The 16,862-nt window shown below is 31.9% G+C and overlaps 1 protein-coding gene across 1 annotated transcript in view; it reads left to right on the forward strand.

Moving 5' to 3' along the window:
* Window positions 1-3,073: 3,073 nt before the first annotated feature.
* Window positions 3,074-16,862, forward strand: part of LOC113386960 (dolichyl-diphosphooligosaccharide--protein glycosyltransferase subunit STT3B) — a gene marked incomplete at its 5' end in the record, with an annotated part of 26,977 nt that continues 13,188 nt past the window's right edge. Inside the window, 5 exon segments of the mRNA XM_026624719.1 lie at window positions 3,074-3,871; window positions 6,477-6,685; window positions 9,405-9,610; window positions 11,719-12,064; window positions 15,161-15,484. Of these exon segments, the coding sequence (XP_026480504.1) occupies window positions 3,074-3,871; window positions 6,477-6,685; window positions 9,405-9,610; window positions 11,719-12,064; window positions 15,161-15,484 (1,883 nt within the window).

Genomic DNA, 16,862 nt, shown 5'->3' on the forward strand with positions numbered 1-16,862 from the left:
ATATCAGTCTTAAGTGGTTCAAATAATTTTTAATTCTATCTCGTATAATATTGACACCAATTGTTAAATATAAAGAGAACATCATAGAAATTTGTAGTAAATCTAAATATTATATAATACATGCCGACATTCACTGATAATAACTTACTATTTGGTAAAAATGATAAATGCAAATTCCTAAAACCACTGATTGATTTAAATTATTATTTAAATAAAAATCCAATATTTTAACCTAAAACACCACTGACAATATTGGCGGGACATTTGAATCCTTATAAAATACATATTCAAAATATATAGATCGTCACATAGAAAATTTTGTCTACTATTTTTTTCATTATGTTGTATCTAAATCCATTAATATTTTAAATATAAACATACATATTACATAATATTATTTCCTAAACATAATATAATTTCCTAAAAGTAATATTTGTCCTGGATTTTAATCTTTAGTCTCCTGAATTTTTAAGAAATATTGCTTGAAACTGCATTTTTGCAATTATTTTATAAAACTAGTGGTATATGGCATTGTGCCTTGAGGCAAATTTCTGGAACTTCCCCTACTGAATTAATTTTTATTTTCTTTTTCCAAAAACAATTGTTTCGTCAACACAAGCAAAAAGTTTTTTGAATCATTTAAATTAGATGCTCATTTCTTTCAAAAACAACCATTTAGCTCGGTATTTTCGAAACTGCTGGTCCCTGCCTATGCAAAAATCTAATCACAACTTCTCCCAATCATTACGAATTAAATGTTTTTTGAATCGTTCAAATCGCTGCACAGAATTTTTTTAGACTCGGAATATTTTGAGACTATCCAGAATATTTTGAGACTGTCAACAACTTTTTTAGACTGCCTAAAAGTTTTCATATCGTCAGAATTTTTTTCAGACTGCCCAGAATTTTTTTTAGACTGCCCAGAACTTTTATTTAGACTGCCCAGAACTTTTATTTAGACTGCCCAGAACTTTTATTTAGACTGCCCAGAACTTTTATTTAGACTGACCAGAACTTTTATTTAGACTGCCCAGAATTTTTTTAGACTGCCCAGAATATTTTTCAGACTGCCCAGAATATTTTCAGACTGCCCAGAATATTTTTCAGACTGCCCAGAATATTTTTCAGACTGCCCAGAATATTTTTCGGACTGCCCAGAATATTTTTCAGACTGCCCAGAATATTTTTCAGACTGCCCAGAATATTTTTCAGACTGCCCAGAGAATTTTTTTTAGACTGCCCCCAGAATTTTTATTTAGACTGCCCCCAGAATTTTTATTTAGACTGCCCAGAATATTTTTTAGACTGCCCAGAATATTTTTTAGACTGCCCAGAATATTTTTTAGACTGCCCAGAATTTTTATTTAGACTGCCCAGAACTTTTATTTAGACTGCCCATAATTTTTTAGACTGCCCATAATTTTTTTAGACTGCCCAGAATTTTTTTAGACTGCCCAGAATTTTTTTAGACTGCCCAGAATTTTTTTAGACTGCCCAGAATTTTCTTAGACTGCCCAGAATTTTCTTAGACTGCCCAGAATTTTCTTAGACTGCCCAGAATTTTCTTAGACTGCCCAGAATTTTCTTAGACTGCCCAGAATTTTCTTAGACTGCCCAGAATTTTCTTAGACTGCCCAGAATTTTCTAGACTGCCCAGAATTTTCTTAGACTGCCCAGAATTTTCTTAGACTGCCAGAATTTTCTTAGACTGCCCAGAATTTTCTTAGACTGCCCAGAATTTTCTTAGACTGCCCAGAATTTTCTTAGACTGCCAGAATTTTCTTAGACTGCCCAGAATTTTCTTAGACTGCCCAGAATTTTCTTAGACTGCCCAGAATTTTCTTAGACTGCCCAGAATTTTCTTAGACTGCCCAGAATTTTCTTAGACTGCCCAGAATTTTCTTAGACTGCCCAGAATTTTCTTAGACTGCCCAGAATTTTCTTAGACTGCCCAGAATTTTCTTAGACTGCCCAGAATTTTCTTAGACTGCCCAGAATTTTCTTAGACTGCCCAGAATTTTCTTAGACTGCCCAGAATTTTCTTAGACTGCCCAGAATTTTCTTAGACTGCCCAGAATTTTCTTAGACTGCCCAGAATTTTCTTAGACTGCCCAGAATTTTCTTAGACTGCCCAGAATTTTCTTAGACTGCCCAGAATTTTCTTAGACTGCCCAGAACTTTTATTTAGACTGCCCAGAACTTTTATTTAGACTGCCCAGAACTTTTATTTAGACTGCCCAGAACTTTTATTTAGACTGCCCAGAACTTTTATTTAGACTGCCCAGAACTTTTATTTAGACTGCCCAGAACTTTTATTTAGACTGCCCAGAACTTTTATTTAGACTGCCCAGAATTTATATTTAGACTGCCCAGAATTTTTTTTAGACTGCCCAGAATTTTTTAGACTTCCCAGAATTTTTTAGACTTCCCAGAATTTTTTTTAGGCCGCCCAGAATATTTTTTAGGCCGCCCACAACTTTTTTAGACTGCCCAGAATTTTTTTTAGACTGCCCAGAACTTTATTAGATTATCGGATACTCCGTTGTCTCAAAAACTCGATTTCTATTTTCTGCACTCTTTGCTCCGCGTCTCCGTAACGGCTGGACCTGCCTTTGCCAAAAACTTATAAGCACATCTCCCTATCAATAGGAATCGAATGGGAAATGAATCATTTAATCGGTTGAGCGGTACTTCCGAAAACGTCGACGAAAAATTGTATCTAAACATAATAGGTTGTCAAATATCTCCCTTCCGCCTTTTTGTATTATAAACCAAGAGCAAAAAAGCGGAAGGGAGATATTTGACAACCTAATACATACATACACACACACATCCATTTTTCTAAAGTATGCCAAAATGTTTAGAAACCTCTGAAATGTGAAGATATGTAAAAATTGTTGGCCCATTTCTATAACTTACCCTACGGAAAGTTAAAAAGTTACAAAAAAATTAAAGTTAAACATTTTAAATCACGGTACGGGAAGTTCCAGCAATTTGCCTTAAGGCACGATACCATGCATAACTAGTTTTCTTTTCATGTCTCAATAGTTTTTCACCCTTTTTCCTTTCCTCCTCAGTGGTCTGACAGCAATATCAACATACTTCCTAACAAAAGAGCTCTGGTCAGCCGGTGCTGGTCTATTCGCAGCCTGTTTCATAGCAATCGTACCAGGCTACATAAGTCGATCGGTTGCCGGTTCTTACGACAACGAAGGAATCGCCATATTCGCTCTACAATTCACCTACTTTTTATGGATAAAATCGGTAAAAACCGGCTCCGTGTTCTGGGCAACTGCAGCAGCCCTCGTGTACTTCTACATGGTCAGCGCATGGGGCGGTTATGTATTTATAATCAATCTGGTGCCTCTGCACGTGTTTACGTTGCTCTTGATGGGACGATACTCTCCGAGATTGTTTACGAGTTACACAACGTTTTATATACTAGGACTTTTATTTTCGATGCAAATTCCGTTCGTCGGTTTCCAACCGATCAGGACCAGTGAACACATGGCTGCTTCAGGAGTCTTCCTGCTACTGATTGCAGTTGCTGCTTTAAAATACACGCAAACGATGCTCTCCAAGGCCGAGTTCCAAAAACTGTTTTTAGTCGGAGGCTTCACAGCGGCCGTTGTTGTGTTTTTGGGGGTCGTGGCGCTCACTTTGTTGGGTGTAGTTGCGCCTTGGAGTGGAAGATTTTATTCTTTGTGGGATACAGGATATGCTAAGATTCATATTCCGATTATCGCAAGTGTTTCGGAACATCAGCCCACGACCTGGTTTTCGTTCTGTTTCGATCTGCACATCCTGGTGTATACGTTCCCTGTTGGACTGTGGTACTGCGTGAAGAATATTAATGACGAACGTGTATTTGGTAAGTAGTAAAATCGTAGACATTACACTACATGGACTGATAGTCCTCATTAGGGTGGTCCTTAAAATAGTCATTTTCGAATTTCCTTGCTCCCAGGGGCTCAACTGGTTCTACATATATAAAAAACAATTCTCTGAAAATTTTAGCTCTTAATATTAACGTTTAGATAGAGCGCAATTCAATCAAAGTTTGCATGGAAAGAGTAACGGAAAACATTTTGAAAATTTAAAAAAAATGTTTTAGGTATAACTTAGCGACAAATGAATGAGTTTTATTCATTTTTGAAAAAAATTCTATGGTATTTCCTTACAAAACTTTGATTGAATTGCGCTCTATCTAAACGTTAATATTAAGAGCTAAAACTTTCAGAGAATTGTTTTTTATCTATTTGGAACCATTTGAGCCCCTGGGAGCAAGGAAATTCGAAAATGACCATTTTAAGGACCACCCTAGTCCTCATATGTTTTCCGTTGTATATAGTCAGACGTCACATGTCTGAGCGAACGTTGCCGACGACAATCGCGGTTTTCTCTCGATTTATCAAATATAACATGTCCTATGTTACGTGCCTAAAGTCCGGTCCATACGATGCCAGGTTTCCTGATTAGTGCATGCCGGACAATTTGTTACCTAGATAAATCATAATTTACGATCCAAAACGGCACAAAATTATTTTAATCATAAAATAAGTAAATATCTGGCGCAAAATTCTTGCTCACCTTGCCAGACAACTTGACAAAAATCCTGTTACAAGAAATACTGGCGTCGTGTGCACCGGGCTTTAGATATATATATATATATATATATATATATTAACAAAGTCTAATAATCGGGCATAACATCAATAAAAAACATGAATTTCTTTCAAAAATTTATTTTAAATCCATACGTTTCGGCTATAATCCTAGCCTTCATTCAGTGGAAACTAAAAATAAAATTAAAAACTAAAACAATTGAATTGGAGTGAAAAGAAAAAATAAAAAAGTAAATAGTACTTACAATTAGTTAATCTTAGTGTTAAATTGGAAAATTTTAATAATCCATGGTATTAGGATATGGTAATGCACTACACTATGTATTATAAACATTAACTTGAAAAATATATAATATATAATATATATATATAATATATATATATATTAGGGTGGTCATTTTCGAATTTTCTTGCTCCCAGGGGATATACCATAGAAAATTTTTCAAAAATGAATAGAAATCATTCATTTGTCGCTAAGTTATACCTTTTTTTTTTAATTTTCAAAATTTTTTCCATGTTCTTTCCATACGAAGTTTGATTGAATTGCGCTCTATCTAAACGTTAATATTAAGAGCTAAAACTTTCAGAGAATTGTTTTTTATCAATTTGGAACCATTTGAGCCCCTGGGAGCGAGGAAATTCGAAAATGACCATTTTAAGGACCACCCAAATATAGTTTGACAAAAAATCACGTGAGGGAGGTATCGAGTAAAATATCACTTGAATTTATTTTTTACCTGAATTTTCAAAAATAAAAAAATAAATCTTTCTATCGTAAATTCGAAAAACTCGTTAATTATATGCCGAGATTTTTCGATATTGATTTTGATATTCTATTCTAAAAACCATTTTTCGAGACTAGATAAATAATTTTGTAACTGGCAAGTTGCTGTTGTAATATCAGAATTGCATGAAATTATATCTATGTCATCGGCGTAAATGCATATTGTTAGAAGATTATCTGTGGGCATATCGCTTGTAAAAAGGAGATATAGTTCTGGGCTTAGCACACTGCCCTGTGGTACACCGAATTCTATATTTCTAATGCTCGAAGTCACATCTTTAATTTTGATTCTAAATTTTCTATTAAGCAAATATGAGCTTAAGATATCGAAGTAGTTTGGAGGAAAATTTTACGTAACTAAAAATGCACATGATGTTTGGAGAGAGGGGGGTGGTTTAATTCTAAATTATAAAAGGATGTCAAATATCTCCCTTCCGCCTTTTTGTATTATAAACCAAGAGCAAAAAAGCGGAAGGGAGATATTTGACAACATAACATCAAAAGGTATCCTCGAGAGGGTCTAAAAATGCACAAAATTATTATTAATCATAAAATAAGTGAAAATCTGGCGCAAAATTCTTTTGCTCACCTTGACAGAAATCTTGTTGCAAGAAATACTGGCTTTGTGTGCACCGGGCTTAACATAGACTCATATAATATATAAACCGATTTTAACAGGCGGATTCGCGTTTATGTACATTTATTTCACAGGGAAAATATTACTAATATCATTTCTTACAAAATTAACAGTCCATGCAATTGTCATTATATTAGGTTGTCAAATATCTCCCTTCCGCTTTTTTGCTCTTGGTTTATAAAACAAAAAGGCGGAAGGGAGATATTTGACAACCTATTATTATTGAAATAAAACATACGACATATGTCATTTAATCAATCGGGAGAGTCCGCGATTGTCGTCGGCAACGTTCGCTCAGACATGTGATGTCGCACAGTCACTTCTATGTTTGATCACTTATTTTGTTCTAGCAGTTCATGTAGTGTAAGGTCTATGAGTAAAATACAAAATGCATTTTATTAAATTATTTCTAATCATTTTATTTTTTCAGTTGTTCTCTATGCTTTGAGTGCTGTGTATTTTGCCGGTGTCATGGTTCGTTTGATGTTAACTCTGACACCTGTTGTCTGCGTGCTGTCGGGAATAGCATTCTCATGTCTGCTGGACTTGTACTTAAGGGAAGATGAATCGACTGGGTCTTCTACCGATGTTAATGATAGCGAAGGCGACGATGGAAATAGTTCTACTAAATATGATAAGGTGAGATAGTTTTAGTCAACTCGTATTTTATTTCTTTAAAGATTGTTTATTTTATTAACAATTCGTGATTGATTTTCGATTTTTAGAACTAAATTAAGTTGGGAAATGATTGATTTCTTTTCAACCAACATAATTTATAACTTTTTCTACATTCAAAACACTTGCGCTTTTTAGACGTTTTGCAATATTGTTAGGTTATCCAGAACATTTTTGGACAACCGAGAACATTTTGAGACTATTTAAAATATATTTAGACTATATAGAATATTTTGAGACTGTACAGAAGTTTTTTAGACTGTCTAAAGGTTTTTCATATTGTCCAGACCATTTTTAAAATGTTCAGAACTTTTTCAGACCGTCCAGAACTTTTACAGACCATCCAGAACCTTTTCAAACTGTCCAGAACTTTTACAGACCATCCAGAACCTTTTCAGGCATGAGAACATTTTTGGACTATCCTGAACATTTTTGGACTACCCAGAACATTTTAGGATTACCCAGAACATTTTTAGACTATCCAAAACATTTTAGAATTATCCAAAACATTTTTTAATTTTCCATAATGTTTTTGTACTATCCAGAACATTTTTGGACTGTCCAGAACATTTTATGACTGCCTAGAACATTTTTAGACTGCACAGATCATTTTTTGGACTATTCAGAATATATTTTGACTATCTAGAATATTTGGAGACTGTCCAGAACTTTTTTTAGACTATCTAAAAGTTTTTATAATCATTCAGACTATTTTTAGAATGTCCGGAACTTTGTCAGACGGTCCAGAATACATTTCTAATTTATCTAGAATATTTTTTGGTTGTTCAGACCATTTTTAGGTTGTTGAGAACGTTTTTTAGTCTGTCCAGAACCATTTCAGATCGCCCAGAACGTTTTTCATATTGTCCAAACCATTTTTAGACGGTGCAGAACGTTTTTAGACTATCCAGAACTTTTTCAGACTGCCTAGAGCATTTTTAAACCGTCCAGAACATTTTTACACCGTCCACAATTTTTTGTAGACTCTTTAGAACATTTTCAGTCTTCCTAAGCGCTTTTTGAGGCTTCCAAAGAACATTTTGATACTTTCTTGGAAGATTTGAGACTTTCTGAGAACATTTTGAGATTTTCTAAGAACGTTTTAATAATTTCGAAGAATTTATTGAGATTTTTTAAGAACATTTTAAGATTTTGAGACTTTGTAAGAAAGCGTTAAAAACATTTTCATACTGCCGAGAATTATTTTGAGGCTTTCTAAGGACATTTTGAGACTTTCTTAGAACATTTTGAGACTTACTTGGAACATTTTGAGACTGCTGAGAATTTTTTTAGACTATTTAGAACATAATGAGACTTTCTAAGAACATTTTGAGACTTTGTTGGAACATTTTGAGATTTTCTTAGAACATTTTGAGATTTTCTGGGAACATTTTAAGACTTTCTTGGAACATTTTTAGACTTTTTGAGAACATTTTGAGACTCTAAGAACATTTTCAGATTTTCTAAGAGCATTTTGAACTCTAAGAACATGTTGAGATTTTCTTAGAACATTTTAAGACTTTCTTGGAACATTTTGAGACTTTTTGAGAACGTTTTGAGACTCTAAGAATATTTTCAGATGTTCTATGAACATTTTGAGGCTTTCTAAGAACATTTTGAGGCTTTCTGAGTACATTTTCAGATTTTCTGAGATTGTTTTGAGACTCTAGGAACATTTTCAGATTTTCTAAGAACATTTTGAGGCTTTCTAAGAACACTTTGAGACTTTCTAAGAATATGTTGTGACTCTAAGAATATTTTTAGGTTTTCTGAGAATGTTTTGAGACTCTAAGAACATTTTGATACTCTAAAAACATTTTGATACTTTAAGAACATTTTGAGACTCTAATAACATTTTGAGACTTTCTAAGAATAAGTTGAGACTTTCTAAGATCATTTTGAGACTCTAAGAACACTTTGTGACTTTCTAAGAATAAGTTGAGACTCTAAGAACATTTTGAGACTTTAAGAACATTTTTAGACTTTAAGAACATTTTGATATTTTCTAAGAACACTTTGGGAATATCTAACACATATCAGGACTATTTAGAATATTTTTAGAATATGTAGAATATTTTGATATTGAATATCTATATCTTGAATATTCAGAACATTTTCAGGAGTATTTAGAACATACTCAGGACTATTTAGAACATTTAGGGAATGCCTAGAACATTTTCAGACTACCTAAATATTTTTAGACTGTTCAGAACATATTCAGGCAATTATTGCATGATAACTTTCATATCGTATATGTATTTCATATGCATATTTAATAGATAAATTGTTTTTCCCATTAGATGTTGAATTCAATCTTATTGGAAGTCACATTAGAAGTTTCTGAGAATATTTAGATACTTTCTAACAACATTTTGATACCATCTAAGAATACTTTCGGAATGTATAAAACACTTTGAAAATACCTGGGACATTTCAGGACTGAAAATACTCTAATTTTAGAATATGTAGAACATTTTCAGGAATATTCACATTTTGAGACTATTTAGAACATTTTGGGAATAGAAGTTTCACTTTGTTAAACATTACTTTTATAATCCCCCTTTTGATATATATCAGACATTTAACGCAACAATTTTTTAATTGAGTTAGAAGCATAACTTCAAAAAATGCTTAAATTATGTATATGTATATTTTTTACATAAAATATATTTTTCTTTCCCAGGCCGGTAAATTACGAAAGTTACGACACGAACAAACCCACGAAGCAGGAGCCGCAGGACACGGTTCCGGCTTAGGAGCAAACATGCGCAGTATTGTGATAATTATAATGATGATGTTACTGATGATGTTTGCCGTACATTGCACCTGGGTCACAGGAAACGCCTATTCGAGCCCATCCATCGTCCTGGCATCCTACAGCGGAGACGGGTAAGTCGACAAATCATTATAAAACACAAAAAAACAAACCAAAATTTGCATTCTTTATGGAGAATTATGACAAACGGCTCAAAATCTACGCATATCACTTTCACGCTGCGTACTGATACATGCCTTACAATTAAGTTAAATGGACAGGAAATCCCGGTAAAAGATAGCGTAAAATATCTCGGAATTAGAGATGGGTAACTCACTCCGGAGTTATCACTCTGATACAACTCCTCCCTCGGAGTGAATCCGAGTGGAGTTGTTTCACAGGATTTGTCATATCCGACTTCCTTAAACTGGTATTAAATCTGTTAACTCGTACAGGCATTTAGTGTTTTTGTCATTTTTGATTTGGGAAGGAAACGGTCACTTTCTTGTCTCGCAGGCAATTTTATGACCTTTTTTAGGTATAAAAGTCAAAACAAATACCATTGTGTATTTTGCAGAAAATACAAAAATGTTACTTTAAAGATACAGAACAATGAAATTGAATTCAAGTGTATAATTTATTGAATAGTAAGGGGTCATATTTCTAACTACGACAATCTTTGGACGTAAATGACGGCAAGAATATACATACAGAAAAATATACAAAACGAAATACATTTATTTAATCTTGCTTTTCCATAGCCTAAAATAACAACACTTTAGAGTACAAAATTTATCAGTGATATCATTAGTATTTAAGCAGTAAAAAATATTCAGTATTATATTATTACTTTTACACAATTATATAATTGTGTAAAAGTAATAATATGCTAATCGAACTACGCGATATAATATTAATTCTCAAATGGAAATAGCAGAAGAAAAATTTTGAAAGCAGAAGTATTATGTTTTGCTTTTATTACAAAGTTTACTACATAATTTTTATATAAAATTAATCCAAAAAATCAATTATTTTCTCATCAAAAGGAAATCATTAAATTGAATTTGATTCTCAAGTTTTGCGTTTTTATTTTGGTCAACATTGCTAAAAGTACGAGTCACTTTTTGATGGTTTCTGAACATTTTGGCATACCTCAGAAAAAATTGATGTGTGTGTGTGTGTGTGTGTATGTATGTATGTACGGATACAAATTTCCAGTCACGTTTCCGGGCGCACGGATCAACCGATTTGATTGGTTCAAAAATCATTCGATTCCTATTGATTGGAAAAAGAGCTGATTAGTTTTTGGCAAAGGCAGGTCCAGCCGTTTCGGAGATACGGAGCAAAGAATGCAGAAAATAGAAATCGACTTTTTGAGAGAACGGAGTATCCGATTTGAATGATCTAAAAAACATTCAATAATATTATAAATATATTCAATAATAATTATTGGGAGAAGTGTTTATTAGTTTTTGGCAAAAGCAGGCCCAGCCATTTCGAAGATACGGAGCTAAATATGTAAAAAATGGCAGTTTTTGAGAGAACTATGCGTCCGATTTAAATGATTCAAAGAACTTTCTGCTTGTCTTAACAAATTAATTGATTTTGGGAAAAAAAATTTTGTTCCAACTTTTTTTTTTTTTAATTTTTTGTATATCGAAAATATTTCAGATTTTATTTTTAATTCTGACTATAGTTCTAATATACTTTAAACAAATAATTTCAACTTTGCAATTCAGTTTATATAATTCTTATAAATGTTAGACAATGTCACAATATTTATTTAATTTCTATCTATTTGAAAACATTCAGTATTCCTCGAACATTTTGTTACGGTACGGGAAGTTCCAGCAATTTGCCTTAAGGCACGATGCCATAATTGCCTCAAGACAGAATTCCACTTACAGCTAGTTATTATTATTATTATTATTTTAATTATTATTATCTTACTATTTCTATTATTGTTATTTTGTTATATTTTATTATTTTTCTAGTATTATTTTATTATTCAGAAATTTTATTTATATTATTTATTAATTTTATGTTTATTATTATTTGCTTCTATTTTACATTAAATCATATTACGGATATTATTTTCATGTAAATTCTATCCTTTGCTCTTTTATTTATTTAAATTTATGTTATCATTTATCAATATTACTTGATGTTAATAATTTAACAGTTGTAATACTTATTGAAATTAAAAAACCAAAACTTACATTATCCTGTGTCTTTTACCTAGTACCAGGCAGATCCTGGACGATTTCCGCGAAGCCTACTACTGGTTGTCCCAAAACACGGCAGACGATGCTCGTGTCATGTCCTGGTGGGATTACGGTTACCAGATAGCGGGAATGGCCAATCGGACGACCCTGGTGGATAATAATACGTGGAATAATAGTCATATAGCCCTGGTGGGTAAAGCCATGTCCAGCAAGGAGGAAGATGCCTATGAAATCATGACCAGTTTGGATGTCGATTATGTTCTGGTTATTTTTGGAGGAGTCATCGGTTATTCGGGGGATGATATTAATAAGTTTTTGTGGATGGTCAGGATTGCAGAGGGGGAGCATCCTAAGGATATAAAGGTGATAATTGATAATGAATGATTTTATTTTTGTTTTTAATTTTTTAACTGCCAAAGCAGAAGTTTGTTTTTGCAAAAACTTGAGATTTGGTAATTTTATGTTTTCTCCTTGATGTTTCAAGTAATTACTGATTTGGAGAATGTATATGTGATTTTTAACTTTAAGAACATTTTGAGATCTTGAGAACATTTTGGGACTCTAAAAACATTTTAAGACATTCTAAGAACATTTTCTGATTTTCCAAAAACATTTTGAGGCTCTAAGAACATTTTTAGATTTTCATAAGAACATTTTCAGATTTTCTAAGAACATTTTTAGATTTTCTAAGAACATTTCGAGACTCTAAGAATATTTTTAGATTTTTTAAAAACATTTTGAGACTCTAAGAACATTTTTAGATTTTATAAGCATATTTTTAGATTGTATAAGAAAATTTTGGTACTTTCTAAGAATAGTTTGAAACTCTAAAAACATTTTTAGATTTTATAAGAACGTTTTTAGATTTTATAAGAACATTCTCAGATTTTATAAGAACATTTTGAGACTCTAAGAACATTTTAGATTTTCTAAGAACATTTTGAGACTCTAAGAATATCTTCAGATTTTCTAAAAACATTTTCTGATTTTCTAAGAACATTTTTAGATATTATAAGAACATTTTGAGAATTTCTAGAAACATTTTGAGACTATCTGAGAACATTTTGAGACTTTCTAAGAACATTTCAAAAACTCTAAGAACATTTTGAGACTTTAAGAACATTTTGAGACTTTAAGAACATTTTGAGACTCTAAGAACATTTTGAGACTTTCTAAGAACATTTTGAGACTCTAAGAACATTTTCAGATTTTATAAGAACATTTTGAGACTTTCTAAGAACATTTTCAGATTTTATAAGAACATTTTGAGACTATCCAAAACATTTTTGTCTTGCCGAAAACATTTTGCGACTTTTTAAGAACGTTTTTAGACTTTCTAAGATCATTTAATATTTTGAGACTTTTCTATGAACATTTTGGGACTTTCTAAGAACATTTTGAGACTTTCTAAAGACATTTGAGACTTTCTAAGAACATTTTGAGACTCTAAGAACATTTTTAGGTTTTCTAGAAACATTTTCAGATTTTCTAGTTACATTTTGAGACTCTAAGAACATTTTTAGATTTTATAAGAACATTTTGAGACTTTCTAAGAACATTTTGAGACTCTCTAAGAACATTTCGAGACTCTAAGAACATTTCTAGATTTTATAAGAATATTTTTAGATTTTATAAGAACATTTTGAGAGTTTCTAGGAACATTTTGAGACTTTCTAAGAACATTTCAAGACTCCAAGAACATTTTTAGATTTTACAAGAACATTTTGAGACTTCTAAGGAACATTTGGAAACTTTCTAGGAACATTTTGACACTATCTAAGAACATTTCGGGACTCTAAGAACATTTCGAGACTCTAAGAACATTTTCAGATTTTCTAGAAACATTTTCAGATTTTCTAGGAACATTTTGAGACTTTCTAGGAACATTTTGAGACTTTCTAGGAACATTTTGAGACTTTTTAAGAACATTTCGAAACTTTAAGAACATTTTCAGGTTTTCTAAAAACATTTTGAGGCTCTAAGAACATTTTTAGATTTTATAAGAACATTTTGAGACTATCTAAGAACATTTTTAGATTTTATAAGAACATTTTGTGACTTTCAAAGAACATTTTCAGACTCTAAGAACATATTTAGACTTTCTAAGAAAACTATTAGGACGTCGACGTTTTCTCAAAAACTGCTGGACCAATTACAAAATAATAGACTGATCTAATTTAACTATTTTGTGTTCAGAAATTTGAAAATTTCAGGTTTTATTTCTGCTAAAAAAAACCTTTCAAATGATACCCCACATGCTATAAAACATGCCAACTAAAATTTTTGAGGTAAAACTTCTTTAGGCTCATTTGCTACAAATTTGAAAAATGTGTATATTTTCTGTACAGAGCACATAGTTAATGATAGTATTTGCTACCAAAGGTACATCTTATATATTTTTGAAAAATCTATAAATTTTAACCTTCCAATATTTTTTGCAATAATAAATATTTGTGTTTACGTTTTTATTGCAATATCAATCATTTTATCATTGATAAAATCGTTTTCTACTCGTCGAGACCTTTTAAACGATACCCAACATGCCAAGAAAAAACACTATTAAAATTTTTGAAGTAAAACTTCTTTAAGCTCGTATACTACAAATTCATTAAAAGTGTATAAACCACATAGTTAAATTCAGTATTCGGATTCTACTAAAATTTACCTTTCAAATGATACCCTACAGCAATAAAAGATACAATCTATATTTTATCGAAGTAAAACTTCTTCAAGCTGGTTTACTACAAATTCATTAAAAGTGGATAAACCACATAGTTAATTTCAGTATTCGGATTCTACTAAAAAGAACCTTTCAAATGATACCCCACATGCTATAACAAACACAAACTAAAAAAATTGAAGTAAAACTTCTTTAAGCTCCTTTACTACAATTTCATTTAAAGTGCTAATTTTGTTGACAAACCATATAGTTAATATAAGTATTTGGATTCTATTCAAAAGGACCTTTCAAATGATACCTCACATGCCATAACAAATTTGATATAAAATTTTTTAAGTAAAACTTCTTTAAGTTCGTATGCTACAAATTCATTTAAAGTGCATTCATTCATTTTGACAAACGATATAGTTAATGTAAATATTTGGATTATACTAAAAAGGACCTTTCAAATGAAACCCAACAAGCCGAAAAAAACACAATTTAAATTTTTGAAGTAAAACTTCTTTGAGCTCGTATACTACAAATTCATTCAAAGTACATATTTTGTTGACAAACCATATAATTAATTGAAGTATTTGGGTTCTACTAAAAAGGATCTTTCAAACGATACCCAACAAGCCAAAATAAAACACTATTAAAAATTTTGAAGTAAAACTTCTTTAAGCTCGTACACTACAAATACGTTAAAAGTGCTTAATATAAGACATCAAGTGGAAATTATATTATTTTTTAGTAAATTGCTGTTTGCATTTTTTTTACTGTGTCTATTATCCTTTTAGGAAAGTGACTACTTCACCGACCGCGGCGAGTTCCGTGTGGACGCCGGCGGAGCGCCCGCCCTTCTGAATTCCCTAATGTACAAACTGAGTTACTATCGTTTCGGAGACTTCAGACTAGATTATAGGGGTCCATCGGGCTTCGACAGGACACGGAATGTAGTTATCGGAAATAAAGATTTCGAACTCAAGTATCTGGAGGAGGCCTACACGACTGAACACTGGCTGGTCAGGGTGTACAGAGTCAAGAAGCCCGATGAGTTCAACAGGCCTAGGATCGAACAGGCTAATAGGGTCGTCAAGACGAAACAGCTGGTTTCGAAAAAGGTAGGGGGAAAGGATTTTTTGGTACAATATTGGTTGTAAGATTCAATTGGTCTGAGGGAAAGAAAATATTTAGAAAACAGAAAAGATATAATACATGGAAGAAGTGAAAGTTTCTAATGGAGCGTCCACAAATTACGTGATCCATTTCTTAGGGATTTTTGAGCCCCTTGAGGATATGTTGTGATATTTAGAATTACACCTCCCCACTTCTCCTAAAAAACGTAACATGCATTTTTAGTTACGGTAAATTTTCTGAACGAGTTTTTCGAATTTACGAAAAAACGTTTTTTTTTTTTGAAAATTTAGGTAAAAAATAAATACTACGTGGTACCCCACACGTGATTTTACCCCTACCCCTCCTTACCTCCCCCACGTGATTTTTTGTCAAACTATATATATATTTCTAAATTATCTAAATATTAACATTTGCATAAAATATTAACATTTGCATAAAATCTACAATATTTTCAGACAATTTGCATCATTTTCAGATAGTTTATAATATTTTCAGACAGTTTGTAATATTTTCAGACATTTTACAATATTTTCACACAATTTGCAACATTTTTAGCAGTTTACAACATTTTCAGGCAGTTTCAAACATTTTCAGGCTTTATGATGACATTTTAAGACAGTCTGCATCATTGTAGGACAGTTTGCAATATTTTCAGACAATTTGCAACATTTTCAGGTAGCTTACCACTTTTGTAGGCAGTTTGTAACATTTTCAGACAGTTTTTTAACATTTTCATACAGTTTTTAACATTTCCAGACAATTTGTAACATTTTCAGATAATTTAAAACCTTTTTAGGCTTTATGACGACATTTTAAGACAATCTGCAATATTTTCAGACAATTTGCAACATTTTCAAACAGTTTACAACATTTTCGGACAATTTAAAACATTTTCAAGCAGTTTACATCATTTTCAGACAATTTAAAACATTTTCAGGCTTTATGACTACATTTTAAGGCAATTAGCATCATTTTCAGACAGTTTACAATATTTTCAGACAATTTGTAACATTTTCATACAGCTTGTAACATTTTCAGACAGCTTGTAATATTTTCAGACAATTTGCAACTTTTTCAGACAATCTGCAACATTTTGAGGTAGTCTATAATATTTTTCGACAATTTAGGGCATTTTCAGGCTTAGGGTCGACATTTTGAACAATCTACAGCATTTTCAGACAGTTTACATTGTATTTAGACATTTTTTCAACATTTTTAGTTTATCTGCAATATGTCTAGATAGTTTACGACATTTTCAGAGATTTTTAGGACTTCAGATCGACATTTTAAGACAGTTTACAGCTTTTCAGACAATGTACAACATTTTTTAGACAATTTGCAACATTTTCAGGTAGCTTACAA

The sequence above is a fragment of the Ctenocephalides felis genome, unplaced genomic scaffold, assembly GCF_003426905.1.
Source record: "Ctenocephalides felis isolate EL2017-DRISC unplaced genomic scaffold, ASM342690v1 CF-g0.4_SCAFFOLD_03571, whole genome shotgun sequence".
Taxonomy (NCBI): domain Eukaryota; kingdom Metazoa; phylum Arthropoda; class Insecta; order Siphonaptera; family Pulicidae; genus Ctenocephalides; species Ctenocephalides felis.